Source organism: Anopheles arabiensis, chromosome 2, assembly GCF_016920715.1.
Source record: "Anopheles arabiensis isolate DONGOLA chromosome 2, AaraD3, whole genome shotgun sequence".
In the NCBI taxonomy this organism is placed as follows: domain Eukaryota; kingdom Metazoa; phylum Arthropoda; class Insecta; order Diptera; family Culicidae; genus Anopheles; species Anopheles arabiensis.
Window position 1 is genome coordinate 43,520,432 of NC_053517.1, and position 27,869 is coordinate 43,548,300.

A 27,869-nucleotide genomic window follows, 5' to 3' on the forward strand; every position below is an offset into this window, starting at 1 on the left:
CATACAATTGTATAGCAAAATTCTTCAAATATGTCACATGACATACTTTGCAGGCCGGGAATAGTTCACACACGGCGATGGATCGGTGCCTTATTGGACGAAAATTCCTGCCTTTACCCATGGCAAGCACCGGGATCGGGTCGCCCGTTGAATGCCTTGGATTGGAATCGTTTCCTTCATCGTCGCAGCAGCAGCCGACTCCAATTAGGGAAACCATGAAACAACATCGCACACCAAACATTCGCACGGTCAACTAGGCTGGGAAACGTTCCACGCGGAAAGGTGGACCAGGAGTGTTACGCACGGGAACGAGTTTTCCTGCGCAGAAACCTCATCAATATTCTGAGTGGGTCCGCCGTCGTTCGCTTACGGTTCACGCATATCTAGCTGCACCGGTTTCGGGATGGCTCGTGTGGTGATCGTTGATCGTTTTGAAGTATGTCCAAACAAAACAAACAACCACGGGTGTGCGCTGCCGAGAGGTAGAGATTGAACCACCGTACGCGTGGAATGAGTATGTTTTCCCAACGAATGCTACCGGGTACCATCAAGTATTTGCCAGAATTCCAGTTTTTCCGCTCATGGGATGGTGTGAAGCTTTCTGTCGCATCAACAGAATTGTCTCGATCGTGTTCGTCTCGTGCAGAAATACGGCGGGAAGGCAAAGAGCCAATAGCAGGATGCTATTATCGATGACGACTCAAACAAGTTGCTGGGCTGCATTTGAACTGCATTGCCTAAAATATCATCAAGTTTTACCTTTGCTGCAATTCGTTGCGTTTGCTGCAGACAAGAAGCGTGAGAATCTTTTCATCAGGAAGAGAGTCTGAAATGTTTAAAACACCTAACAGTACTTACGTGTTTTTGTTTTTGCCTTTTTGTCAGTGTTTTCTTTCTATAGATCAGAACATGATTCGGTGTAAATGTTTTGTATAAAATTTGTGTCGTTTTTACTACTTTCAACATTTGTTTATGAGCTAGGTGTAGTGGTACGACATACATATACTTCATTATACAAACTAATTTTAGCTCATAGGCCACTCAATTTGAAATGTATCATTTGAAATCTGTATGAAACTGCTTTCTCAGATTAGAGGCCAAAGCCGCTACAATAAGGATGTATGCTGGCCTTCCTGTATTTTACTTACAAGCTAGTAAAACTAGACCTTTACACGCTCATTGTTATTATAAATACATATCATCTCACCGAAACAGATACAAAAGTGAGCGAAGGTAAGCGAGAAAATAGAGAGGCTATTATTTAACCTACATAAGAATGAATGATACATATTTTTAAGCACTAGCTTACATATTATAATATTTTTACAATTTTTGTGTTATATTTTTGCCCTATGTGGAATGTGTCTGTACGGAAATCTGTTAGATTACAAACAGTGGCGCTTATATTTGCTACTTACTGTTTAACATTACAATAATATTTTCAATAAGGAATAAAGATTTAGAGGATTTTTAAACAAGAAAGGACGCAAACATAATTCAAAATTGATTCCAGTAATTGATGAACCGAATCATGAGTGTTTATTTATTTTTGTAGTATTGGAAGATTTTATTATCATTTTATTTTTCAAACTGAATGATTCTGGACTGTGTTTGTTCCTAGTGCCTTTAATAAAGCACGAAGTTTAATACCCCGACACATAGGCAGGAAAGACGGGAAGACATAATATCTCCATTTTTAATGTAGAGATGCAGAGTGACCAGATAGTAAAAGTTTCCGCGACCACTTTCATTATTGCACAAAAAAGGGTCCCTTCTACAGTAATCGCTAGAATTTGAAATGCATGAGCAGACAATGAATGGCCCCACCGACAACGTCGATGACGGTAAAATGGAGGAAAAAAGAACCTCGAAAGAGACGGTTGGGTTGCGAAACGGATACCCCATGCTTATGAGGGAAGTGTGCTTGCGAAAGATGACCAAATCCGTGCAATCTTGGTGAAAGGTTGAAAATGGCAAATTTTGAGATTGGCTTTATGATAATGCAATTTTGCCGCCCGGTCGGCGCTACTTTGGCTACCGCGTTTGCCGCCTGGTGGATTGCGGATCGCGCGTTGGTTTGCTGCTGAAGTAGCTGACAAACTGCTAACCGTTCGCGGTAACAGGGTGCCCTCGTACTGGTGGAAAACAAATTCCACGGATCGGTTTGATTAAATGGATCACGATTGCTGTTTCATTGAATAAAAGGTACTCATATACACACACACGCTGATACACATAAAAAATTATAATGGTAAACGAGATCAAAATCTCGCAAAAAAATCCAGAGTATTTTCTCTGGCGTGGCAGGAGCTTGGTTTGTGCACAATGGCGGCTCTAATCGACACATCAAAGCAGAGCAGTGTGAAGGGTGGTGTGTTGCCCACTAGCACCATTTTATGTACCCCGAACCAGCCACTGCCAAGCAAACAGGTGCGCGTTTGGTCAGTGTTCTCCCGTTCCAGTTCGTTACGCTTCGGTAGAGACAGTTAGTAACGCCTACCCACGTGCTGCTACTACACCCGCAACGCAAACACACGCGTTGCAGCCCCGCGTGTGGATTTGGTATGTATTTCATGGCTTCTGTTATTAATCATCACAAAGCACTCGTACCGGAGGATTGTGTTCACTAACAAAAGCAACACCTACCGCAGAGCAAACTGCAATTGGCACGTTGCAGCTCCACATTCATTCGGCGATTCTGGGTGGGAGGCAGAATTACGCCCGGTCGGCTGTGGTTAGAATTGTGGGGGTGGCTATCCCTCCCCCAGCTAGGGGAGCTGGAAGCGCTTGTGCAGGTGGGTACTGAACGAAAGGGCTCACTGTACGACTTCGTGCCTGGTCGATGCAGCACGTACCGTTGACAGCAAAACGCATGCGTCGTTTCACGTGCTAGGGATGCATTATGCAACAATACCTCGACAGCAATCGTCAAGGTGGATCTTGGGCAGTTGGTAGAGGGCTGCCGTGATCGGTTTAGGAGCTTTGCATAAACTTTAACGAAACAAATTGAAATGCTAGCTAGATCCAAAAATGGGGCGCTATAACGGGCTGGAAATGGAGTCATCGCGATAAACCATGGCGTATCGTGTGTAACGTGTGGGATTAATGTGTGTGATTCATGGATTGTTGTTCTAGCTACGGTCTTGCTGCAATTGAACAATAAGAGAGCAGCTAAGGCATTAGGTGTGTGTGTGAAATTGTGATCCAATTACAATTGCAGTTTTGAAGTGACATTACATTTGAAGTGACATTAGAGCCCAATAGTTTGGTGGGAACAATGTAATCCATATTTCTTTTCAAGGGATATTTTTAGTTTTATAAGCAATCGGCTCAGCTTAGTAATTATGTATATGTAGCCTATTAACCAGTCAACAAACAAATTTGTTTGTAGGTCTGAAAGTATTACGACTGATTTGAATCTTGAATTTGTAAATAAATATCCGCATAATTAAGCAGCTTAAAGGAGGAGAGGAGGCCGGAAAAGGGTCAAATAAAGGTTCTACAGGGAACGAAGAAGCCCCCTTCAGGGTCGTGCTAGTTTAAAAGCAGCTAAATAATATAAATGTCCCCTAAAGTGTTTAGGACGGTTTCTGGCACAAACGAAACGGGAAGTATTCAGGGAAAACAAATAATGGCAAAATTGTTTTTTTTTCTTTTGTTTTTACGGAAGTCACGGCAAACCTGCACCGGTTGTGACGGAAACGATTCGACTGGCGGCTAGTTATGATCGGTCTGTTCTCTTCGAAGCCGCCGATTGTTTTTAATCGTGCCATTGTCACTCGTTGGGTCCGGGCGTCAGGCGGCTTTGCTTTGCTTAATTAATATGACACGGTGAGAATAAATTACTGGGACTTTCATTGACACTGGGCTGGCCTTAAAACTATTGCTCGCACGGTGCGAATAATCATATACACACACGGAAACATTGTCAAGCGTTTCCGTTTTGCCGGTCCGATCGTCTGACCTTTCAGCTCGGGTTATAGGTACAGCTCGAGGGCTGTCTGCTCGTTGAAGCCCGTGTGAAGTAGATCGTTGAAAGGGTTCAACGAGTCCAGATGACTTAGCGGGCTCAGGCAGGGTTCTGACAGCTGCAACGAGTCAGCGTCCGACTCTAGGAACAATCCAAACTCTAGCCCATCGTTCGGTACCACCGATTGGCTGTTGGTGCAGGCAAAGTTGTGCGATTTCAGTCCACCCGGTCCGGTAGCCGTGGTCAGCGGGCTAAGGCACGGCTCGGACAAGATGAGTGAGTCGTTGTCCGACTCCAGCACCGAGCACAGGTCAACATCCATTCCAAGTGGGTCGGGTCGGGACGAGTCCGATAGTAAGCTGGGCGCCGTAAGTTGAATGTTGTCATCGATCTTTTCAAGCGCCGATGAGTTTGCGATAGTTTTCCGCCCGTTAGTGCCTGTTGCAGCCCGTGACCTAGTGTTGTTGGAGGTGGTTTTCTTGGAGCGACTATTGCTGGACGTTGTCTTTTTGGCTGACGTCCGCTTCCGCGGGCTGCTAGTAGACGACGAAGAGGAGGTACCGGATTGTTGCGAGTGATTTTTGGAAGAAGCTGACAAAGGCTTTGCATCCACGGCCGGTCGCGCTGGCGATACGGCAGGAGACGACGACACGTAACCCTCTGGACCGCCCATCTGGTAGCCTCCTTCCAACAACAGCAAACCCTTCTGCATCACTTCCCGTTCGATCTCGTTGTGGTTCACCATATCCAGTTCGTTGTTGTTTTCGAGCGTACCTGGAGTACCGTGGATCATGTCACTCAATATCCGGATGTACTTCATCGCCAGCCGTAGCGTGGTGATCTTGGTAAGCTTTTCACTAGATGCCGCACTGCCGCTGCACTGGGGAGAACTGACGGGTGAACTGGTACCGCTTGTACCGGCCACGGCTACCGGCACGGCACGCCTGAGGTTTTCGAACGCGCTGTTGATTTCGCGCATACGACTACGTTCCCGTGCGTTCGCTGTTTTCCGGCGGTATTTGCTGAGGGGAGCTGCTTTGGGTTTCGGTTTTTCCTTTGGCGCTGCCTTCTCCTTGGTGGTAGTGGTGGTGGTTTTCGTCGTCGTTTTGCTAATAGTTGCCGTCTCGAGCGTGGTGCGCCGTGACTGTCGTTGACGGAGCGAATACTTTTCATCTTTCTTAATTTCGGACACGAGCGAACCGGTCCCGTCCCCCATCAGATGATGTCCGACGTAGCCGCTCTCGTTGTGGTTGTTGTTTGCATCGGCCATCGGCGCTTCCATCGATGGTTGCTGGTTGAAGGTGATCGCACTGATCGACTCTATATTGTTGTGGCGCATCGTGACCCATATGTTAGGTATCCTTTACACAATCTTGAACTAAAGTCTGCAAAAGAAAAAAGAAAACGTCGAGTAAATAAACTGAAAAATATATTTAAGGAGCAACAATCATTAATGTTATCGTTCACAATAGAAATACCTCAGTGACGTTCTCTGAATATTCTCTGAATATAGAATATTCTCTGATTGCTAAAACCAGGCAAAAGCATTGAGTCTATAGAACTTTACGTTATCTTCTGTCATCAGAGGCATGGCAAATAAAGTTCAAAACAACCTTCAGGGTAGCAGCAGGAATGTCAAAACCTCCTTTTTCATTCCAGCAATCCATATGAAAAGAACCATGAAAAGGGCTCCATTGTGCGATGTATTCAAATTCCTTCTATTCCCCAATGACGCCAATGCCTATGGGCCCTTGCGTGACAAATGGGTTTCTCCCGTTCGAAACGGCAAAAATGTTCGATTCGAGCAACTTGTAAATCATCAGTAACAATTGACCGTCTCTTAATCCGGCAGCCATTGGAAGCTGCTTTTTTGCTGCTGCCTTTTCTCTAGGCTACAGACACTTTCTCATGATGAATTGTGAAGCCATGGAACAGGGAGGGAACGGAATGGCCCCAGCTGCTGTATTCGAATGCTTTCTTCCAGCAGACGGCATAATCGGTCCCTGATGGACTGGTTGTTTCGGGCTTAAACCCCTCGCCGCTGACACTTGACACTCGCCATATTGATATGATCGGCCACCTGAAAAATGCTTGTGGCAGGAACGGAAGATCCCGATGGTTCGCAAACAAAGTTCACCGGGGCCACAAAGATTAATGACTATTGACATCGGGAGGTCATCTACTATACATGGCTCCGCGACGGTGGGAAGACGTGTACAGTATCAGCTTTATCGTTTTGCATTCTGTGACTCAGTGCTGGTGGTGGTTGTTTGGATGGAAGATTGAGCAATGACTTATAATTACTCGATGAGATGAGATGTAATGTGAGCCGAACTGAGCATTAAGTTTCCAAGGAGCAGGTAGCAAAGAGTCATTCATTAACCTTCGAAATTTTTGGCACGCCATTGAAAGTTCCATCTTAGTACTTCATCCACATCAGACACTCTTACCAAAGATGTCTCAGGAGCTATATGTGATATGCTGGAGATGTGTACATATTTAAGAAAAGCATTTGATTGCACAAATCTTGTATTAAACAATAGAAAGTTAGTAAGACTTTTGTTCCAATTGCATCTCGATGCTCCTACCGTATCTAACCGCAAGGGTTTTATTTTAGAAGCACACAATGCAGCACTACACTACACTACAAATAAGCAATTTTTAGCTCTCATAATCGCAGTACAGTGTGGTTTGTGTGGTTACTTTTGCTTTGTTTCTTTGAAACAAAAAACCCATAAAGTGGCCCAACTGAGGACGGCAATGTCGGGGCACGTGATGACGCGTCAAATTAAGATCCGCTATAGTCGGCAGCCACAAGAGCAGACGAGACCCATCCAACCGTTTGTGGGTTGTTGCAGAGAGAAAAAAAACGCTCAACTAATAACTGGCCGGCCCATTTTTATGCATAAAGTAGGGACAGCAAAAGCGGGCAAAAAACTGAAGCTGAACACAAGCACTCTCTGTTGTGGTTTTTTCGTGTCTGTTGGGCCGTACTGTGACGCCCTCTACATGCGGATCACATTATTCTGCAAAGAGGTGGTCGATTCAAGCTGAAGTGGTAGTTGATAGGGTAAGGAGAGGACGCTAGCATGTTACATGAAGTTGTGACGCGTGTGGTAATAGATGAATGAAGTATCCGGAGAGAGGGTTCTGTTTGCATGGTGCGAAGGTGAACAATACAATGCATCTTATCCTTGGGTCGGAATCCGTAGTATGAAAGCAGGATTTGTTTTGAAGTGATTGCTTGAAGTGTTTCGCGACATTTTGCAAGCGTAAATCGCAGCCGCAGTGGGTTGGTTTGTTTTAATGTGCTGATGTTACCTGATGTTACCAATATAATGTTTGCCAGGAAGAATATTGAAGATTATCTTCTCTTCTGTTTTTCGATTATCTTCGTTCAACTTTTATAACCTAACCATGTATTTAAATTTTTCATTTCAAAAGAAAATGAATGTGCGTATAAATTTATGTACTTAATCGATCTTGGTTTAGTAAAGACATATTGACAAATTTATCCTAACAGCCTATTTCACACCAACCATACACATACGCCGTTCAATTGGTGTACAGAGTCAACATCGACTTTGAAAAGACTATCAACCAATAGCTTCAAAACAAGTTGTCAACTTGCTGATCTTTGTTGTGCCTGTTGAAGGACTACTTTGAGCTGGAAGCCTGAGCAATTGATCAAACGAATACATTGGAAGGTTTACTACAAGCGCCAGAGCACTCCGATGCTCCGATATCGCAGCACATGTCAGTTGCCAAACAGCAGTTTCCAACACTAATCGCATCAAGATCGCAACGTTCGCGGTAAAGCTTCTCACGACTAAGCGTTTGCCATGCGACGACTTGACATGTCCGTGCCTACTTTACCATCCATCAACCGCCGAAGATGAACAATCTACGGGCTACGTGATGTTTGACGGTAGGAGCCGAAGGCACTGTTCTAATGGCGAACCGTAATAAAAATGTAACTCCACTGCACAAAAATGGGAAGGTAAGTACGATGATTGTGGTTGCTGTTCGTACGATCTGCGGTTTGCTGAGGATGCTGAAAGGTACTGAGGTTGCAATCGATGAACGATGGCTAACGTTTGCAATGATTTCTGATGTCTTGTGGTTACACTGGTTGCACCATTAAATTCATTGCGGCGGTTGTTGCTGTTTGTGGCTAGCTAATCGTAGTAGGATGCTGCTACCGTTTTGGACAGTTTACACAACTTGCTGAATACATACATACACGCATGGTGCATGGTCATACGAAAATGTCGTTCCTCCCGGAATGGTCAACCAGGTTCGACACCGGAATTTCTTCACTCATACATGCCGTACCGTGTGACCTTAGCTGGAAGTAGCAGGTTTCCTGCTGGGTTGGTTCTTCCAACGGTGGCACAAACTTATCTCTTTGGGGCAATGACTCCGTGCCTTACTCGAGGCCTTCGAGGTGCTGTAAAAGGATGCCCGCAACGGGACTTGAACGGACGAAGACTTGCGGTAGAGTGGTAGGTAGGCGTTTGCGTTCTTGACTCAACACAACTTGCTTTCCCGCGTGGGTTATATTGAATTGCGATCGCCGATACTCGTGGGCTAATCATTTTCTGACTCTTCCCGTAGCATTGCAACAGAATCCTGTGTCGATAGCGGCTACGGCGACAATCGGGCGAATCGCCAACCGGAATCTGGTGTCAATTTTTACTCGTCACCTACGGTGCGTTTGTTTTTACTGGATATTTTTGCAAGTGATCGATCGTTTGGACCGATCAAACGCAATCGATACTGTCATTTGACCGACTCGAACGTATCAATCAAATACACGTTAACCCTGTATCAATAGAGCGAACGTGAACGTGACAACGGCACGCAACGGTTTGTGTGTTGCTATTCTGTGCCATTCTTCTGCACGCGATCGGAATGCTGGGAATGTTTCACAGTTATGGCTCGAGCGTTTGATACACTTTTTTCTGCGATATATGCATAGTGTCCTTGGAGATTAGAAAGTATGCTTTTCCTTAGTGTGATTTTGATTTTCATTATCTGGAATTGATTGATGTGTACATGGCAAAGAATACGGTGAAACTTGTAAATGCTAGGAAAGTATATTCGTGGGATCGATTTGAAATCGTGGAATGAAGTGTCTTGACTCATCGAAATGGTTATAATATAATATGATTAAACTGTATCATCGAATATCGTTAATAAAACATCGTTACAACTTTTACCTTTCATATGAACTCCATACATAACATATGATACATGAGCATTGTGTGCATATTTCTTAGGAATATTACGCTAGACTTGCTTGGGAATCATTGTTCAATTTTTGTCTATGTCGCATTTTCGCCTTAAATTCGCATTTGCCTGTAGTAATATGTTCTTGAGGCCGTCAGCTGCCAATAAACAATGCACGTAATATTGGCGTTGTTGGGGCTCGTGTGGAGATGGACAATTTTGTTTTCTTTCAAAAACTCGCTGCTTAAGTTGAACGTTTATAATGAAACTGCTCGTTACTGTTCGCACTGACACCCCGGACAAGTATCATGCATGTCACACAAGCTCGCAAACTTGACATCAAAGCATTCAGCCAATGTTTGGCGTTTGCCTTTCGCGCATTGCATTTCGGGGAAGGCTATTGTCGGTGCTAACCGACTTCTCAACCAAATGTGCGATTTCCATCTCCCAATGGAGGCGACAGAGGCAATAGTTGCTGCAGTCATAATACCGCAAGACAGTTCTACAGAAATCGATAAAATGTGATGCTGTCTTTAGACGGTTCTGCCAAAGCGATGACGATCGCTCCCGACGGATGTCATCCATGTTAACCGCACCCATGCGCGTCTGTAAACGCATAGCAGCATGCATACAAAGTGCGAAGGGCTGAGTGGGATTTGACGAACCGCGCCTTATTTCGCACCCTGATTGATCGCTGCACTAGCACCCGGTCACGGGAACGTGCCCACTCGGACTCGAGGCTGGTGCGAAGATTTTATGCTACGACTGCAATTCCTGGGAAACGCAAACAGAGGACACACTGTGGCCGTGACGATCGAGGATGACCAAGCGGGAGTTCCCGCGTAACCCACATTTCGGCGCTGCGGTTATATTATTATCCAGTGCTTGCATCAATGTCTGGAAGAGATTTAAGCATTTGCGGCACATTTTGAGCCACGTTCCTATCCAGCAGGTCAACATTCGCATTGGAGGTTGACCGCACGGCTCACATTGGCGGTGGCTGCGTACAGGGAAAATAAGCGAGGTTGAGCAAACCTTGTAGTCTGCCGGGCCAAGTCACGACCTACCGCGTAGAAAAATATGTGAAAAGTCGTTGAGTGAATATCAATGAGCAAATAAAATAAATGAGTGGAGTTATTTTTATGCACTTTCTGTCCAATTTAATTAAAAATAAATGTATGTGTTGCGAAATGGTACATCCCGATTCGTTAATTATAATTATCTAAGAAAAGTGTGTTTTTTACGTTAAATATCATTCGAAAAATTACATGCTGATGCATGATAATGGACGATAAATCAATGAATTTTGTACAACTAAAACTATGCTTGTCATCGAAATATAAATGATCTGCTTCAATTCAATGCTACTGAAATATTTGATAATGATATATAGAGTCAATAGAACGAGAAAATAAATATCTTGTTTTGATGATAATTCAAGTAATGAGCCATTAACAACTGTTGTGTTTCTCTAAAAACAAATCTAAAGGAGATATGCATTCAATATATCCTCTTGAAGGCGTGCCTCCATTTTCTCACTTCTAACTACAAGGTTATTAACAAAATGACACATGATTTATTGACATCATTTGGACAAGTAGACGGGCATTGCGCTCAAAGCCTGCGGGATAAGCGAGAAATCGGCGCAAGATTTTGAATTTACGCATTGGACATGCAGGCGCAGATACCGGAACGACGGCGTTCGCAGCGCAGAATGCAAGCCATGATTTAACGACCATCGGGCATGGTGCAGCAATTGACCACGGTCAAAAGGATTGTTGATCGTACCTCCAACATGAGCACGTGCGTATCGTGTAATTGCAATTTTTGTTGTGTTTCTGATGCACCGGTGGGAGTCGCTTGGGGAGCAGCTCAACTTTCATCAGATTTTCCCTGTGGTACAGGGTTCGAGAATGCACCCATGCGCTGAGAGATAAGTTTAGCGGGCTGTCGGTTTCGGAGAGCGCATACCGCCTTTGGAAAGAGCTGTCGAAGTGAAGCACTTTCAGCCGACCAAAAGGCACGACGCATTACGCGTCAGTTGATGAACGCTCTGCTCGGAATGCACCAGTGGCCCTTAAACCCTAGCTGTGCGATTTATGGAACCCTCTCACGTACGCCGCGCTGCCATCGACGACAATCGACGACATTTTCAGATCGTGTCAAGCTGATTGGAACGCGATGTATGGTAAAGATCATCTTTACTGCACGCGGTACGCCTTTGAGTGTTGTCGTTTCCGAAACGGTACACGCCAAAGAAGAATGTTCGATGGAAGATTATGAACGTGTGTCCGATTATGTTGCTGTACCGCTTTGTTTTAGAAATTATTATTTGGAAGTGCTTACAAGATTTTACTAAAACCACAAGGTGTTGTCAATCGTAAAGCCCTTCGTTAGCTATTTGTAAGCGTTTACAACCATGCAGGGTGTTACCAAGCCACACCTTACTTAGTGACGCGTCTTGCTTATCGACCTAATGAAATCACCAAATTACACGCTCTTAATCAACTTCATGGTGTGTTTGAATTTTATGTGACGCAGCACAATTTTCCGAGATAAAGTGATTAAAGATCACCAAACAGCAGATCAACAGATTAAACACCCATTTGATACGGGCAAGCCGTCTCGAGCGCAACGACAAAGAGCTCGAGCGAAACACTTTCCCGGCCACTCCATTAGGGTGGTTAATGAAGAAATAAAATTTCAGCGTCAACAGATACGAAAGCAACTTCCTTGCGGTCTAATCTGTGACAAGGGTTACTTTCCCACAGTGACAGCTAAAATCTACAAACCCTCTTAGCAAGGTTGCAGCGATCGCAATCCTATTCAGTACCGGACAGCGACAACTACCGCTGAGATAATTTGGATTACGAGCTGGATTGGAAGATAAAGCTAGGGAAAACGACGCCAACGATCGGGTGTACATAGCCAGTCGGTGTGCTTTGTGCGTCTGGACGTCTGATGCTTTGTGTGTGATATCATCTACCGACACTGGCACCTGTGTCTAATGCGGTTTGATTGAGATATCAGGGCGATGAGCCCAGGGGAACAGATTTTCAACCAGAGACCAATCATGAAGGATGGACAGCGCTGATACAATGTTTGGGTCATCGTGATGCACTGGATGGATAGACGGCAATGAATACTGTATCTGTTATTGAGATATTTTCGCGTTAAGACGTTAGTGACAGTTGCTCTTACCGATGGCTGATTTTATCAACGAGCCTGTCAGCTGTAGGACATTACTGCAAGTACACAAGGAGAATTGTAATGTACATTTTATTTTATGTTAATTCATTTTTTTCTTCAGAAGTAGCAAGGTTCAGAGGATTTTAGTTTATTTTAAAAGGGTTATCCAGTTATCCAAAATACATAAATGCATCCCATTGCAGAGCGATAAGTAAGTACATAAATGCATAAGCAATCGCTACAGCTTTTTCAAAAATGTTACACACGTAAAATACAAATTATCTGACTATCAACGCTGACCATCGTAAAAAGCAAAATAAAAGATGGGTTTACTCACGACAGCAAACAAACCCGTGCCCTACATCACAATTTGCGAGAACACCCAAGCTTTCCGTTTGAAATTGACAGAAAAGGTTTGTAATTTATTACTACACATCAGCAATTAAATTAATTAAACATTTGCAGCCAGTGCGTTGAACGCTAATGTGGTGATTCTAGCCACTCGGTGTTATTAATATTGATGAATCTCCTATTTGGAAGAAATTTTCTTCCCATCTTGTGTGGGTTATTTAGGACGGAGATGGGATGGATTAAGATCACCAATAAATCAATATGATTTTAATTAACCTCAAAGGGCGTTCATTAAAGTGGAAACCTTTCGGTGTCCAATTTGCGAATCACCCCACACTTTCACGGCCCCAGGAGCTACTTTGAACTGTTTCTTGTACACCTTTAAGTTTCGCTCTTGTTCGAGCGATGGTCTACTCATCCCGGGCCGAACCATTAACATCGTCTCTAAAATTGTGTGTTTGGTCAGTTTTCCCCACCATTACTGGCATCTCAAACTGATCGTTTTTTTATCCACCGTGCAGACAAGTGCTAAAAAGGATGCCCTCCGGAGAATAAAAACTCTGCAAAGTGAACGGACTTTCTGAAGTGACCGGTCGGATTTTCTTCCTTTACCAAACCACGGTAGCAACTTTGTCCCAGTGCCTTGGTACGATTGTTTGGTGTGGTATGTGTGTGTGTGTGTGTGTTTGCCGATGTTGGGTCGCTGAAAAGTTGTCGTCGCAGTTGTCATCCTAAATCAAAGCTGCAAATGCGTTTGCGCGAAAACTGTACGTCGCTTCTGGTGCGGCGTTTATCGTGCTAGCAAATGAGTTGGGTTGTCAAGACGAACGAAAAAGGAGGAGAGAAAGAGTTAAAGTTTCGGTTTACGACATTTTTTTTGTCTTGGTTCCCTTATTAGAGTACAAGGACCATGCGACAGGTGAATTTTTCGGAAGGAAAGTAACAGCACAACGCCGAACCAAGGGGTCCGAACCGATCCATCGATCTTGGCCGCTCGGAGGCCATCTACAGCTCGGCAGCGAGTGGCAATTAAAGGCGAACAACATTTCGTTGATCGTTGTTGCCACTTGATCGTCGGCTTTAGGTCTACTCACCCAGCCTCTACGTTTGCGGTATGCAGCGTGTTCGCTAGTGTAGCGCGATGGATCTACTTTTTCTTCGACGTTCGTGCCGGTGGCGGTGGTTGATAAAAAGGCTTTTTTGCTTTTTTGTTGTACGACGGACCCATGACAGAGCAGTGTAAAACATGTGCTCGTTCATCAGCTTATCGTGGACCACTTGCAAGCATCATCCTCTCTCCCAGGATAGGAAGGTGTCGGCGCTAGGATCAACTTTTTTTGGGACAGTTTTTCTAGCTACAACTAGCCGCGTGTCTACTCGCACTGTGTGCACTGCAGGGAGCAAAAATTGTATCAAATTTCAATGATCTTTTGCGACAGCAACCGTTAGCAATCATAGTAAACATGACAAACGTGATCAGTGACTGTCGAATTACTTTCACATAAATAGGAAATTAAAGCAGACATCGGGGCTGCTGGAACAATTTACACTACCTGGAAAACTGCTGCCGGTCTTATTACTCAACAACCATGGTCCTAGATTTGCTTTGGGAGCATTGGTCGCCTTAACAAGAGCACGATAAAGCAGCAGGAGACGAATATTTGGAACAAAATATATAGGACGCCCGGGGCAACAGTTTCTGTTGATGTCTTGCTTCATTACTGCTAACATCGAGCCAAGCGTTTGATGGTTGGTTTTCTATTATCGAGGCCATCCCTCGACTATGCTCAGTTATGCCTGCGAGCATGCCTGGTCTTGAGTTATACTTATCTTGGAATCATTTATATCTTAATTATTTGGTATGATTCTTTTTGGCTGTTTCTGCACCATAAAACTTGATTTGCTCTCCATCATTGTTTAATTTTCCTAGGAACATTAAACACATGGTCGATGAGTGCAACCAAGGCCCTTCGAAATGGTTGGAAAAGGGATTGTTTCTTTACGAACCTGTTAAATGGATAATTATACGTCATTTAGCTGCAAGTGGATAGTCAATATCGATGAACCGGTTCCATAGTTTGTGGCATTATACCCAACCATGATACCATTACTATTCTACATGCATTACAACTATGCATTCATTTCTCACCAGTTTCCGTGATCTTTCTCCGTACCCTTAGGGTAATGAGCATGGACCATCTTTAGAGTCCCAAAGCTTCCAGCTATTTTCAAATTCCTATTGGTAGGTGATTTGGTTACATCGTAGTACGATGATTACTACCCTGCGGGTATCGTAATACTGGGGTATTCATTCATTAAAAAATCATCAATGAAATTAAATCATTTTCGTCCACTGTTGGGCTAGATTACCATAGCAGGTGATTGTGTCTGCAGAACTGATTTAATGCCGACCGATTTAAAGACCCGAGGCGAGAATCAAAAGTGTGTGGTACGCAAATTGGTTTTGCCCTCGAGGAAAACTTTGTTTTGGATGTGATAATTCGTTTAGTGCATTGCTTATCCTACTGCTACATACTTATGCCAATCAACTGTTTGTGGTGAATTGGAGAATGTCACCATTACTGTACTAATTTAATCTTGCTGTACTGTACTATTTATTTTTAAAATTTACTCTGTATTAAAATTTATTTTCAGTAAAATAAGAAATGAATCTATATCGATTCAGTTTGACATATTTTATGCAGAAATTGATTTAAGTGACAATTTTTTAATCTTTAAAGTAATAATTGTGCAGTCTGGCTTTCCACTATAGAATGTGGTCACTATTGGGTTAAATATCGCCATACGTAAAGTCTTCCTTTTATGTAAAATATTACATCTCACAACATCGCCTCGCATCATAATTGTTCCAACACCTATATTGCTTGTTTTCATTATATCTATACTTTCCGATGATAATCATTCCAATAATACTTTTTTTCTTACATTTCACTGATTGAGTTCAATTTGTGTCGTTAAATGTGTGTAATCTTATTCTAAAAGCTCACAAAAGCTCACCGCTTTACACTATCTTATTGTGCACAAATATTAGCGTACGTTAAAAAAAGGAATGCTTTCTCCAAACCAAATGTGGAAAGTGTTAATTGACCCACTCAATTTCATTCGACGCCCACCGCACCCAGAAAATCTCAGTGGTCGCACCACCGCTCGGACAACAATTATTGCTATCACACTAAAAGGGCATTTGCTTTATTTTTTATTTTTTATTTTTTACTCTGGTAGTCCAAAAGTCGCCAGAATGGCATGATCTGCTTATATTCAAAGCATCGGCATCGGCAAAACGCGTTTTAATGTTGCTATACTGATTGTAATGAAGTATCATTACAAGATGTCGCGTTTCGTACATGGTCGTGGAAGTGTTGATTCGTTGGAGCTTCCGTAGGCCGTTTAATGTTTGTGTCTCGATTCCCATCGATGAAACGGGGCACTTAAATCAATTCCCCATTAGCATGTCGTTGCAAAAACAGCGAAGTTGAAGAACAGCACAGCGATGGTAAAAATAAAAGAAACAAATGCAACGCGTTGAAAGCGTACACGTACAAAATCGAAGTGAGTTTTCTTGCTTCCCTTGCTTCCGGAATGTTGTGTACCATGGTTGGCCCAATGGCCCAACGCGGCTGACATCATCCATCCCATGTGCAAATGCTGTAGAACAGAAGTCAACTTTAAGGGTAATATTCACACCTGGCCGTAAAAAAATAACGTTTTTTTCTGAAAGTGGACATTTATTTTCGCTGTTGGGAGAGAAAACGAAAAAAACTCTACTTTTGGCGAAACTGTAGCGTTTTATGTAGTAGGCAAACGGTAAACATACCATTTTTGTTTTAATATTTGCTAACAATACACAAGGGACAAAGATTGATGAACGACGAAACAGATAAACACGAAAATCAGTACGAAACGTAATGGGACACAGTTCGATAACCATGAGCGTGAAATTTTAAGAACAAATATTGCGGTCAGAAAATACTGATTAATGCAGTAAACGTGTCTCGGCTTATTATTGAATCCTGATGAGGTCTTGTTAAAAAATGTACATATTTTTATTTTGCTTAAATATTGCTAACGTTTCGGTGAATTACTTTATTGTTGAATGTTCGATGTGAGTTTAGGTAAAAACTCAAATGCTTTTTTACGCACACTGCTTTATATTAAAGCTTTTATTTGTACCATGTGTGCTATTTTTTCTTCGATTGCTTTTGTTTCACTAAATTATGCGTAGATCGTTAAGATAAATTCGATCTTAATTGCATTCCACACAGATGCAGATACAAATATTTGGCTGTCTCATTGTTTGATGATTTGCAAAGCCACCGTGCAGTCTAAAAGGTTTGCCCATGTGTGTATCGCTCAAATATGACATTTATCTTTCGTTTAGCAAGCAGACGAGCGAGCACGAGCCTCCCCCCAGGGGACAGCCACAATCGGACTCATTTAAATTCAATGTCGATGAGGTTCGATCCATTCGAGGCTGGTTCGCCCTGGAGCATCTAACATATTAGTGGCTCGTGGCACACGGTAAAGGGAACGCTTTTCCAAACATCGGCACCGAAATAGCCAACGCGCTGTTGATAGAGCCATCACAGTAGTCGCCATTTTTTCGACAGTGGAGCATGCCTACGGGGTCCTTGAGGTTTGATCCAAATACGGTAATTAAGCTAAGTGAAATCGTTTAGTCAAAACAAACCGAAAAAGGGTTTGGAAATGGACTAAAGCACCACTTTTGCTTTGCAATGCAAATTTCACGTCACTTACCTGACAACCGAAATGGTCCCCATTGGTGTGAAGAAAACAAAGGAAAAAGAAGAGAAGCAAAGTATCATTTGAATTGACACATTTCTTCACTACGACTGGGCTCTATTTATCTCTTTCACTGTCTTTTATGTGTATCTCTCAAAAGATTAGGAAATTGAAAATTATGTGTTCAAATAGCGATTTGTCTCGAAATCGAAGCTTTTATTTAAATGAAACAACAAATGGACCGAGCGATATCAGAAGGATTTACACCAATAAACGGATTTGGACGGCAGATGTTTGTTTAAGAGGCTAGCCTTAAATCTTGCCATGAGAGCGTTCGTTCAGTAGCATAGGAAATGGCATTTAAATAATCGCACTTCTCGACGGAGCCCCAATATTGGGGATAGCAACTTCGCACCTCATGTGTGAGAGTAACGCTGATTATGTGACGGGGAGTAATTTATGTGAGAAACATCCTTAAATCTTCAAATTATTCCAAAACCGATTCAATCTCGGAGGTATTGGTTGATATTTTGATATATACAGAAAGAGCTTTATGAATCGACACATACAAAACGAAAGGTGTGATAAAGGTGCGCTAAGGCACAAAAGCGATAACTTTTTTTACTGATATCTGAAGAACTGCAGGCTTACTACCTTTAGAAGAACATGTGCGAAAGTATTACGTTGTTTAAGAATACGTTGTTTAGAAATAGATATAAGCTTCCAATTATCTATTTAAACTGCTTTGATCACTTTGAATATCTCAATCGTAGAACTCAAATAAACAACAGCTTATTCTGCCTGCCGACATCATTTGGTACATCATTACCCATCAGAACGAACATGTTTTTAAGTGGTGTGTTTCATGACTTCCTAAAGGAACGAACTTTTTCAGATTTTTCGAAGCAGTAGACTAATACACCATTTTGATTCAAATTATGGACAATTTCAAACTCCGGAAATTTAGCATGGTTTTATTGAATTTCTTTATATCAATTTTCTGGCTATGGTATTTTTTTAATTTTACAAGGTTTCCATGATGTTCCATTCTTGGCTTTAATTTCGTATATAATTTCTATTACAGTCGATGCCACCTAATTTTTCTAAAGCCATTGATTACAGCTGAAAATATTGACTCACAGTCAAACATTGACGCCTTAGAGACAAAAAATGATGCGCACTGTCAAAAATTGATGCCTTTGAGAAAAATTGTGATACGCTTTCAAAAATGTGTGCCTTCGAGACAAAAATAGGTGAGTTAGAGTCAAAATTTAGCGGCAACGACTGTATCGTAAATTTAAAGGAAACCAAATTCGAAGAGGAAACCGACACTCAGAATTAGGTGTTCGGGCCTTAATAGATGTGAAGATTATAGAAATTCATAATATTTCGAGTATAATTATTGAAAAACCTTATTTTGTTGTACAATATAAAATGTTTGCCTTAGTTAAGTGAGTTACGCTATAGGTATAACCAATAAAATTTAAATTAGTAAGAAAATATTTCATGTCAAACATACTTGAAGTATCTGTAATTCGAAGCAATACGGTACATATACTATGTCTAGATTAGTGTGTACTATGTGCTAGATTAGCACGCAGGCTTATTACGCTCCATGATCTCCGTTATGACATCAATAGCTTTCACCATTCAAATGACATTGCCACTTTCTTTAACCTTTGCCCCAAAGCCTTCCTGCCATTAGCGCATCAGCTTCTAATTAGATATAACTCGAGTTCGGCACCCGCCATCATTAGTCCGCTAAATGATGCCACGGCAGAAAATGGACCGTTTTATGAAAGCCCATAAAAGGAAGGCGATCGTTGCTCATCAGTCTCCAAAATGTTCCCCAAGCAACGGGCGAACAGAAAAAAAACTACTGCAGCCTACTCGTGTTTCGCGAAACTCAGCTTCGGTAGCAGCAAAACTAATACGCGTGTGCGCTCTTTCATTAATCAAAACGATAGTAGACATTTCGGTTTTTACGGGGCGAAACGGGAGAAAGGTTTGAGGACACCTGAAACGGCCAATCAAACGCGCAGAAGCTGTGAACTAATTTTATGGCGTTGAACAATCTTTGGTGGCATACCCTGCGGTTAGCAATCCACGGTAACAGTTCGACACCCATTTGTCACACATTTTCCGGCCCGATCACGGGTTCGGAACGGTTTGATTGGGGGTGATAATAATTTAATTGTCAGCGACGACCGCATCGGCTACGAGTGGCGAGCATCCGTGGTCCGATTCCCTTCGATCGCATCGAGGTTATTTCGATAATTGGTCCTAAAGAACGAGTGCCATGTTCACGAATCGATTGCTGGGCTCTCCGAGTCTGAGCTGGTAAAATTATTTAATTAGACGAATTAAAGCCTCAGTCTGGGAGGATTCATGTGATATTTCGCGGATTGTCGGAGGCAGTTCAAACGATACACTTTTCGAAGGAAGAGCCAATCGTTAGGCCCAGCGAGTAAACGAAACGGTGAGTGTCGTTTGCTGGGATAGTGGCTGCCGTGGAGTGTCGTGGTTTTGATTGGGATTTTATTGCCTCTAATTGGAACACTCATTTTGGAAGCTTAATTTATTGCCTGAGCGGGGTAGCTTCTGCCAAACCAAAATTTAAGATCGTCTCAAGTCGGAGGCCAAACAAACACATCGGAGACGGGGCGAGTTTTACATCATGGACGGTGGTTGTTGTTGTTTTTTTGGTACGGAGAACTTTCTTGTGATGGAAACCATGCGTGCGTGCCAGGCGGCGGCCACAAACCACGCGTTTCTGCTGGATGCGATGAAACAGTGAACAGCGCGGGTGGATGTGCAATTTAGATTGTCTGTCTACTTTTATCAGATAAAATTTAAAGCCCACAGCGGGAAAGGGATCGAATTCGGGATCGTAAAAACATAAACAACATCGTGATGCCGGGTGTAAAATGCGAAATTACGTAGTGCGTTGAGGAGAAATCCTCGCGCCTGTGCTTTGCAGCCACTGCAGACGTATGCGAACCCGTTCGCGGAGGTTTGGGAAGGTATAAGCCTGCTGATAAGTGCTGTTTCGAAAGGACCCAAAGAGAGGGCATCGGTATCGAATTCGGTATGGGGAGATTTGGGAATATCGCTAGGAAAAGGGCACTCACTCGGGCAGGAAAGCTGCAGCCAACAGTTGCATTATTTTATCCGGTTTTGTATGCAGTTTTCGGTGCAAGCGAGAGGAATCCAAGCACTTGCTTACCAGGGGGAAGATAAATAAAAATGGCTTTCCGTTTCGTGCCGTTGACAGACAGTTGTTTTTAGCGACGTGCGACGTAACTGTACCACACCGGATCCAATAAAGCAAATGGGGTTCCGAAAAGGAAGAAATATTTATGGATTGTTTTAAGTGGTTTTATTGCACGTGCTCATTGGAGGCGATTAATACGATAATCGTGAACAGTGCTGTGCCGAAGGACGGCAAGTTAGTTCGTTTTTAATTTTATTAATTCTATCTTTAAATTCAACTTTTGTTTTTGCAGTACCTGGAATAGAAAATAAAAGCCAATCGGAAGCAATCGATCAATACACCTAAATCCGGGATACAAATTGGAAGCTCCAAAATGTGTTCATGCTTATTATCAATCTAAGGTACGAAAATTTCGCCTCATGCTCTAATCATTAATTCCCGCGATGCTCGATCGTCTGGGTTGCCTCCGGTTTTGTTCGTTCTGTGTATGGCAACAGCAACATTCCAATCAGGTTTCAAATACCGGACCTCTTTTGCACTGCTTGTGACTTGGGTTTTGCATGGTGATGTAGCGGGAGAGAGGGAAAACACCTTACCATCGTACGAACGGCGACTGACTAGGCTGCTTACGCACTTTTTTTCTAAACGAAAGGGCTTCAAGCATGCGTAACGGAATCTCGTGATTGTCGCCACGATGGAGAGAAGCGGATTGAGGGTTACACATTTTTTAACGACCAGTGAGCTATCCACCTCCTGTTAGCGGGATAGTGAACAAGTGAAGAAAAGGAGAGAAATAAACAACACCCCAAGAAAAAAAGAATTTATTTATAGCGTTTATCGTCTCCCTTGCAGACCCACGGCCACGGTAGGCCGAAGGAGTTGCGTTATATTCCTTCCTCATTTCCGAGGCCAATGATTAATATTCACATGAAGATTAATGATCACGTCGCATGGCAAAACGGTCCAAAATCAGCGCCCGGCAGTCACCCAAACAATAACCCGCGCCCACAATTCTCCCGTACCTAAGGCCCACCACACCGCAAAGACAACATCCCGGACAGGATAAGCCTGAAGGTCTTTTGTTACGGTACGCTGTGCACTTTTGATGTGGCTCGTGTTGCCCAAGTGACGGAGCCAAAGCCATTTCACCTGTTGCGCCATGGAATGGTTACTGCGGCGGTGTCGCTATCGTTACTACTACATCGCGTACGCACCGGCTATCTGCGTACTGGCGCCAAACACCGTCGAGTACGACCATGCAGTGTGTGGAATCTGTGTGGGAGTTTTTTTTTGCCCGGGCGACGGTTTCGAGTGCCATCCTCTTGTGCTCATTGGGGCAGCACATATCAATTGAGCTGTTGCAGTGTTTTGCATTCGAGTGGACCCTAACGAATACGGTAATAAAGAAAAAAAAGAAGGGACAGACCCACCGATTACCTTGAAATATTGACCAAGAAACGATTGTCACCCTTGTGTCCTGGTTCGTGCGGGGCAAACAAGTGACACTGCACGTTTTGCTGACTGTGACTCCCTGTCAGAGTTTTGGGGCCTTTCTTTATGCATACCAGCAAGCCGGAGGTAGCTGCAATTTTCCAGAGTAGATGTGTAAAAATAAACCACTTGACACGCAGCGATTGAAAAGAGGTCGGTCGGGCGTGCGCTGATGAATGGAAAAGAAGGGCGACAGGATTTTGGGAACCTGCTGGGATGAAAGAGCACGTGCAACCTACACACAGACGCACCGATACTGAAGGGTGCCATTAAGTCCTACATGCTCTGAGTGGCGACAAAAATGATGAATTGGGCTTTTAAATTCAATCTTGTTTTAATCTGGGAACGAATTTCTTACGGTGATAACCTCCGCAGCATTTTAGCATAAATCTCTTCTCAATGTTTAAAAAATGGATTTTTCCGTAACGTACTTATAATTATAGCGAGCGAAAGCAATGTTACAGCAGTCTCATAGCAGTCGTCATTTAGTGTCTATTGGGAATGTACTGGAGATAAAGATTTCTTAAAACCGGTCACGCTACCCACTCTCCGTAGCGCCGGCACTTCAATTCAGCGGATCGGATCAATCGTCCCACACGCTCGATCGAACTGGTGGTCGGTTGTGGCGCGCACTGATCGCCAAAAATTGTACGCTTATCAGCCCAATACTTCATGTTTTGCAGACGGTGCACACATAAATTTCCTTTCAATCGGAATGGCAGAGAAATGTTGCTTTATTATTGCCTTATTTTGTTGTCGCTGGCAATGGTTCAAACACTGCGTGCAAAATACAAAGTTATAATTCAGTCTACATGTGGCAGTTTTGGCCTACGCTCGACCATGTCTTCTAAAGCTGTCATACTGGTTTTTTTTTTATTATTTATATTGCTTCGCAAAAAGGAAACGCAAAAAACGAAACTTGGGTTGTGAGACGACACATGGTGGCGAATCGATCAGTTGATCAGACGAGCTTCGGCTATATGTGTTCGTTTATCCTATGCAATGCTTCATCGGCTTACCAATCCTGTTCAGTGACGGAAGATGAATGAATGGGCCTATTCCAGAAAATGGTCACAATGCTCCTTTCCTAGTGGCAACCAGTGGTGGACGCTTATTTCGTCTGACCAGCCTTAAAATCGCGCGGAACTGGTCATCAAATTAGTTGGTCAATCGTTGACGCGCCAGTAGCCTCAGGGTAGGTGCGCCGACTGCTCCAAATGGATTCGCAGAGCCCGGGCTACGCCGAAATGTTGCTCCAAATGCTTGAGCATGAATGATGTAGTTCAAACTGACAACCTCATTACTGTCGCAGCGAAGGTGTAAATTAGCCCTACTTAAGGATCTCGTGCGGCGCGCGGCCTGCAGGCCCTATCGCGTTAAATTCGTAAACCGTCCGGGTCACATGCAGTCGAGTAGATGGTATTAGTATGTGTGTGTGTGTGTGTGTGTCTCTGATCATGCAAGCTGCGGGACAGGGTCGGTAATTTTCTGCCATTTCGAACCTCAACTCAACTTAATTACGACAAAAACTACCCCGTCTACCTCTTGGAGGCCACTTGAGCCCCGTCTGACCTGTGCCCGAGTTCAGTGGGCAGCTGAAGGGAAGGAACAGCTAGAGACCGAAGGCGAGGGAGAGGAAAAAAACTGAAAAGAAGGCTGGTCACAAGTGTGAAAATCCACACTTGCCTGCGACGCGCCCGATTAACGCGCCCTGCCAACACGAACAGGTTCGTGGTGGTTTGTGCGTTCAAATCTCTCGATTGCTGTGGAGTTACACGCAGAAAGAAACATTGATCCGGATTCAGAATCGATCGAACTATCGACAATCACACCATCACTGTTTGGTCTGGTTTTCCACCGTCACCCTTTTCCTCGCTATTGCTCGTTTGATAATCAGCGTCCTAAAGGTGGAAACGCACATTGCTTGAGATCTCGCAGATCGTTAGCTGACAGCAGGCGTAACGGCGACAACGACAATCACATGCCCTAGAAGTCAATTAAACTCACTTCTAATTTTGTTTCACTTTGGTGAGCCCCCCGCTGATGCAAGAAGCATTTAGCAGAGTAGGTTTCGAAAAAAGGAAGCCATGGGGTGTGAGTAAATGTGGCTAAAAGTGTAATTCATCAAACTGCTGAGCAGATAAGCGTAGAAATTGGAAAAAGTGTTAAAAGATGTGTTTTCAAACATTATTTTCGACTTTTGTTGAAGTTCATGAAAAAAAATATTGATGGTAGGAAAATTTCCAAAAGCTAGTTAATGACATGAACTAATTATCTGGACGTATATGTTTTCTCAAAACTGTAATGCAAGAAAACAATGTTCTCTTTTAGTGTTATTAAGTATCACTAGTCATCGCTACAACAAACCACACAGGAGTGGCTTCGTTGGCATACGGAGGAAAAAACTGCATTCAATTAATGGTGCAACAATGTAGCTAATTAACACGCAACAAAAGCTGATCGGTCATCCGTGATGTGCATCATCGGGTTTTGACCCGTCTCAAAACCCTCCGGGCCTGATGACGACTTTAGTGTAGGCACTCCACAACTGCCATGATAAGAAGCTGCCCGGTCGAAGCTCAGCCTACGGGCACGGCCATGGATTGCCCTGAGCTTGTTCGGTGCGGGAAATAACTTCATCATCTTTGAGCTCTAAACCATTTTTACTGCCACATTCTTGAGCGCTACAAACCATACCGAGTACGGAAACGACAATGTATAGGGTTGGACGTAATAAACTGTTCGTCTTAGCTTGCTCCAAACACTTCGTTCGTTCTTTGTGATACAGCAGTAGCATCAGCCCAATCCGCGCAAAATACAATACGCAAATTCCAAGAGAAGGAACGTTGCATTGGCTAGCGGTTTTGGCCCGAGCGGGGTTGTACGAAATCCCGAAAATTAAGTGAAATCAATAAACTCATATATTTTATTTTGCCACGGTACCCGTCGGCACGCAATCGCTGAATTCAAAAAAAAAGCTGCAGCGCGATACGATGACACGGTAATATTGCTCGTCTCGCCGACCCGCTTCAGGAATGCATGCGAAATGCATGGAGCTGATGCTGGGTCGGGTTTTATCAAAGTTTAATTAACATTTCACGGTGGCTATGTGGTGGTAGGAGCAAGAGATCGAGCCGGTAGTACAGGACGGTAGAGCGCTTTGTATCGGGCGGTTAAATGTATGTACTTCGTTCCGTGCCTGCGGGCGGTACCAGAGACGGTACCGCCGAAGGACATCGGCGATGATGGTTTTGGTAAAGTGAGTTCAATTTTAAAGTTTTCCATTCGCTGTGTGAGTGTGTGTGAGTGCGTGTTGGTTGAGTGTTTCCAAAAGCATATGAAAAATTTAATTCAATTACACTCCTGTTGAAACATACTGCCTCCGGCATTAAGACCAGGGAGTGTTTTTCATCGGAACATATACAAGCTATGATTGTATAATGTTTAAACATTTCTTTTTATTTTTGTTTAAATGTCATTTAAATTGGTTTCAATGCTAATATTTTGTGTAAGCTGTACTTAAAAACTTATTTATTGTCTTTTGAATATAATTTTCATCACCGAACTTTCATCGCCTCAATCAGCGGAGACATCAAAACAAATGAATTGATTTTATGGCGTATTGATGTACATTCAATCGGACTTTTAATGGGTCCATTTAATGTTACATTTAAGCAAATGCTGCACTGGGACTGCATGGTACGGCAGTTAATCGAACCCACCCCAGATCGAGTGTTGTACCGAATTTATTGCTCGTTTTTCACGATCGCACTGATGCGTGATGGTAAAGCTAATGTAAACCGACACGGCACGAGCTAACGGACTCCGCCGCATAACATTCGACAACCGTACCACTACTGGGAATGGTCTGTAACATTATTTGTCAACGGTAGCAATTTGCCTGCTACCGGTTGCCGAGATACAACCTAACGATAGCGAGGATGTACAAACGATCGCACCCAGATCACGTTCTATTAATTGCTTATTCACCACATCATTTGTTCGCGCCTCGCTGTGCAGGCTTGCCGGCAACAGCTTGCAATCCATGAGCTAGTGTGCACACGCCCGATTCGTTTAGAAACGTCGCGTAGTGACAAGTTTCGATTTTTATTTTGCCTCGTGCCTAATGTCACCTAGAAGCTTTCCTAGCTACGTCCCACGTTCGAAGCACGAAGCGCATTAGCTGTCAATGGCGTCAACTCACATTACGACATGGAAGCGTTGGTGGCATGATGGTAACGCAAAAAAACCATAGGACAGTGCAAACAAAATACACACCCACGATTGGTTTCGAACTGACATTTGCATCGCCTCATGATTGTTTATCATAAGTTGTTTATTTTATTTGTATGAAAGGGGGTAGAGTTTGTAAAGTTTGTCAGTTAAGATTAGAGAAGGAGGGTGGGCTTGGATTTAACAAAAATAGGAAACTAACCTGCCATAAAAATAATGATAAATCAGATGAACCACCGATTGGTTGGTGAAATCTGCCCAGGATACGTTTTCGTTTTACAGTGGGTTTTTTTACTGGCTGTGGTTATACTTCTTTAAACTGAATCACTTTCACTTTCAGGCTTGTTACTTTAACAGCACCAAAATTGGCCTTGTATTTGGTTTGATCACGCACTTCTGTGTCACTTGCACTTGATCTCGATGTGTGAAAGATGGTTAAAATGCCAGAATCATAACACTCTGTTATCGTAAAACACTTCCGCTAAATAATTGCATAATCAAATATGATCGCATGAATACCGAACGGCTAATAAGGTGCGTACTGATGGAGTAACTTCAACGGCCGCCTAAACAACGAAACCGTCCTATCGTTCAAACTAGCGATCTCCGACCTCGGCAATGCCCACACATCCATATCTTCGGAAAGACGCGAGTTCATTGGGCCCTTGGTTGTTAGCAGGCGCCTGTCACACGCGGGACTCCAGAAATTTAATCAGTCGTCGGACTGGCTTGAGAGTTTTGTCAATGTGCGTACGTCTGCGAGCGTAGGACGACAGGTCGCACTTTTTGGATGATTTTTCTTCCTTCTCCTGCTCTGCTCTTCAGCCGACGCTCACATGCGTCTCGTACCCGACGGCACAGCGGCAACAAAAACAAAACCCACTCGAAGTTTTTGTTGGTTTATTTTTTTTCTTCTTTTCTCTTTTTTTCACCTAAAGCCTCTATTTTACGGTTCACAGCTCACTCCATTCACCGGGTCACACTCACGCACGGAAGTTTTGCACCCCACGCACTGAAGGCAACAAAAACATTCAAAACAACTCCAGACACACGGCCCGCGACCAAACGCGCTCATCAAGAAGCGCAAACAGCGATCAACATCCTTTCGTGTGAGTGAAGATAGAAACAAGAAAACACCGTCAACCGAAAGCTCCAAATGCATGCGTGTACATGCGTATCCAGCACACGCCGCCTACGCCACGATGCGTTCGGTGCAGGGCTGCAAGGGCTGCCGTGCGAGGGCGCACCGTCCTTCTCGGGTGTATTTGATTGCCCTGCGCGGGCGCACACAGCGACGTGGGATGAATCCGTGCATCGAACGGAACGTACTGGCGAGGGCGCACTAACGCGTACGCGGATTGAGAGCCGACGGAACGCACGTGCTTGCGGCACGACGGATAAAAACGAACTGATCACAAGAGTCGATTC

General features: G+C 43.5%; 1 protein-coding gene across 2 annotated transcripts; it reads right to left on the reverse strand.

The window, feature by feature from the left end:
• Positions 1–924: 924 nt before the first annotated feature.
• LOC120895240 (helix-loop-helix protein delilah) lies at positions 925–27,834 on the reverse strand. Of its 2 annotated transcripts, XM_040298397.1 has the most exons (3): positions 26,644–27,834; positions 12,404–12,447; positions 925–5,355 (listed from the first exon to the last, which is right to left on the reverse strand). In XM_040298397.1, the coding sequence occupies exon 3, from the start codon at positions 5,307–5,309 to the stop codon at positions 3,978–3,980; it is 1,332 nt and encodes a 443-aa protein (XP_040154331.1). In that variant the 5' UTR covers positions 5,310–5,355; positions 12,404–12,447; positions 26,644–27,834; the 3' UTR covers positions 925–3,977. The 2 variants fall into 2 exon arrangements, with proteins under 2 accessions (XP_040154331.1, XP_040154332.1); XM_040298398.1 differs by lacking the exon at positions 12,404–12,447.
• Positions 27,835–27,869: the final 35 nt, after the last annotated feature.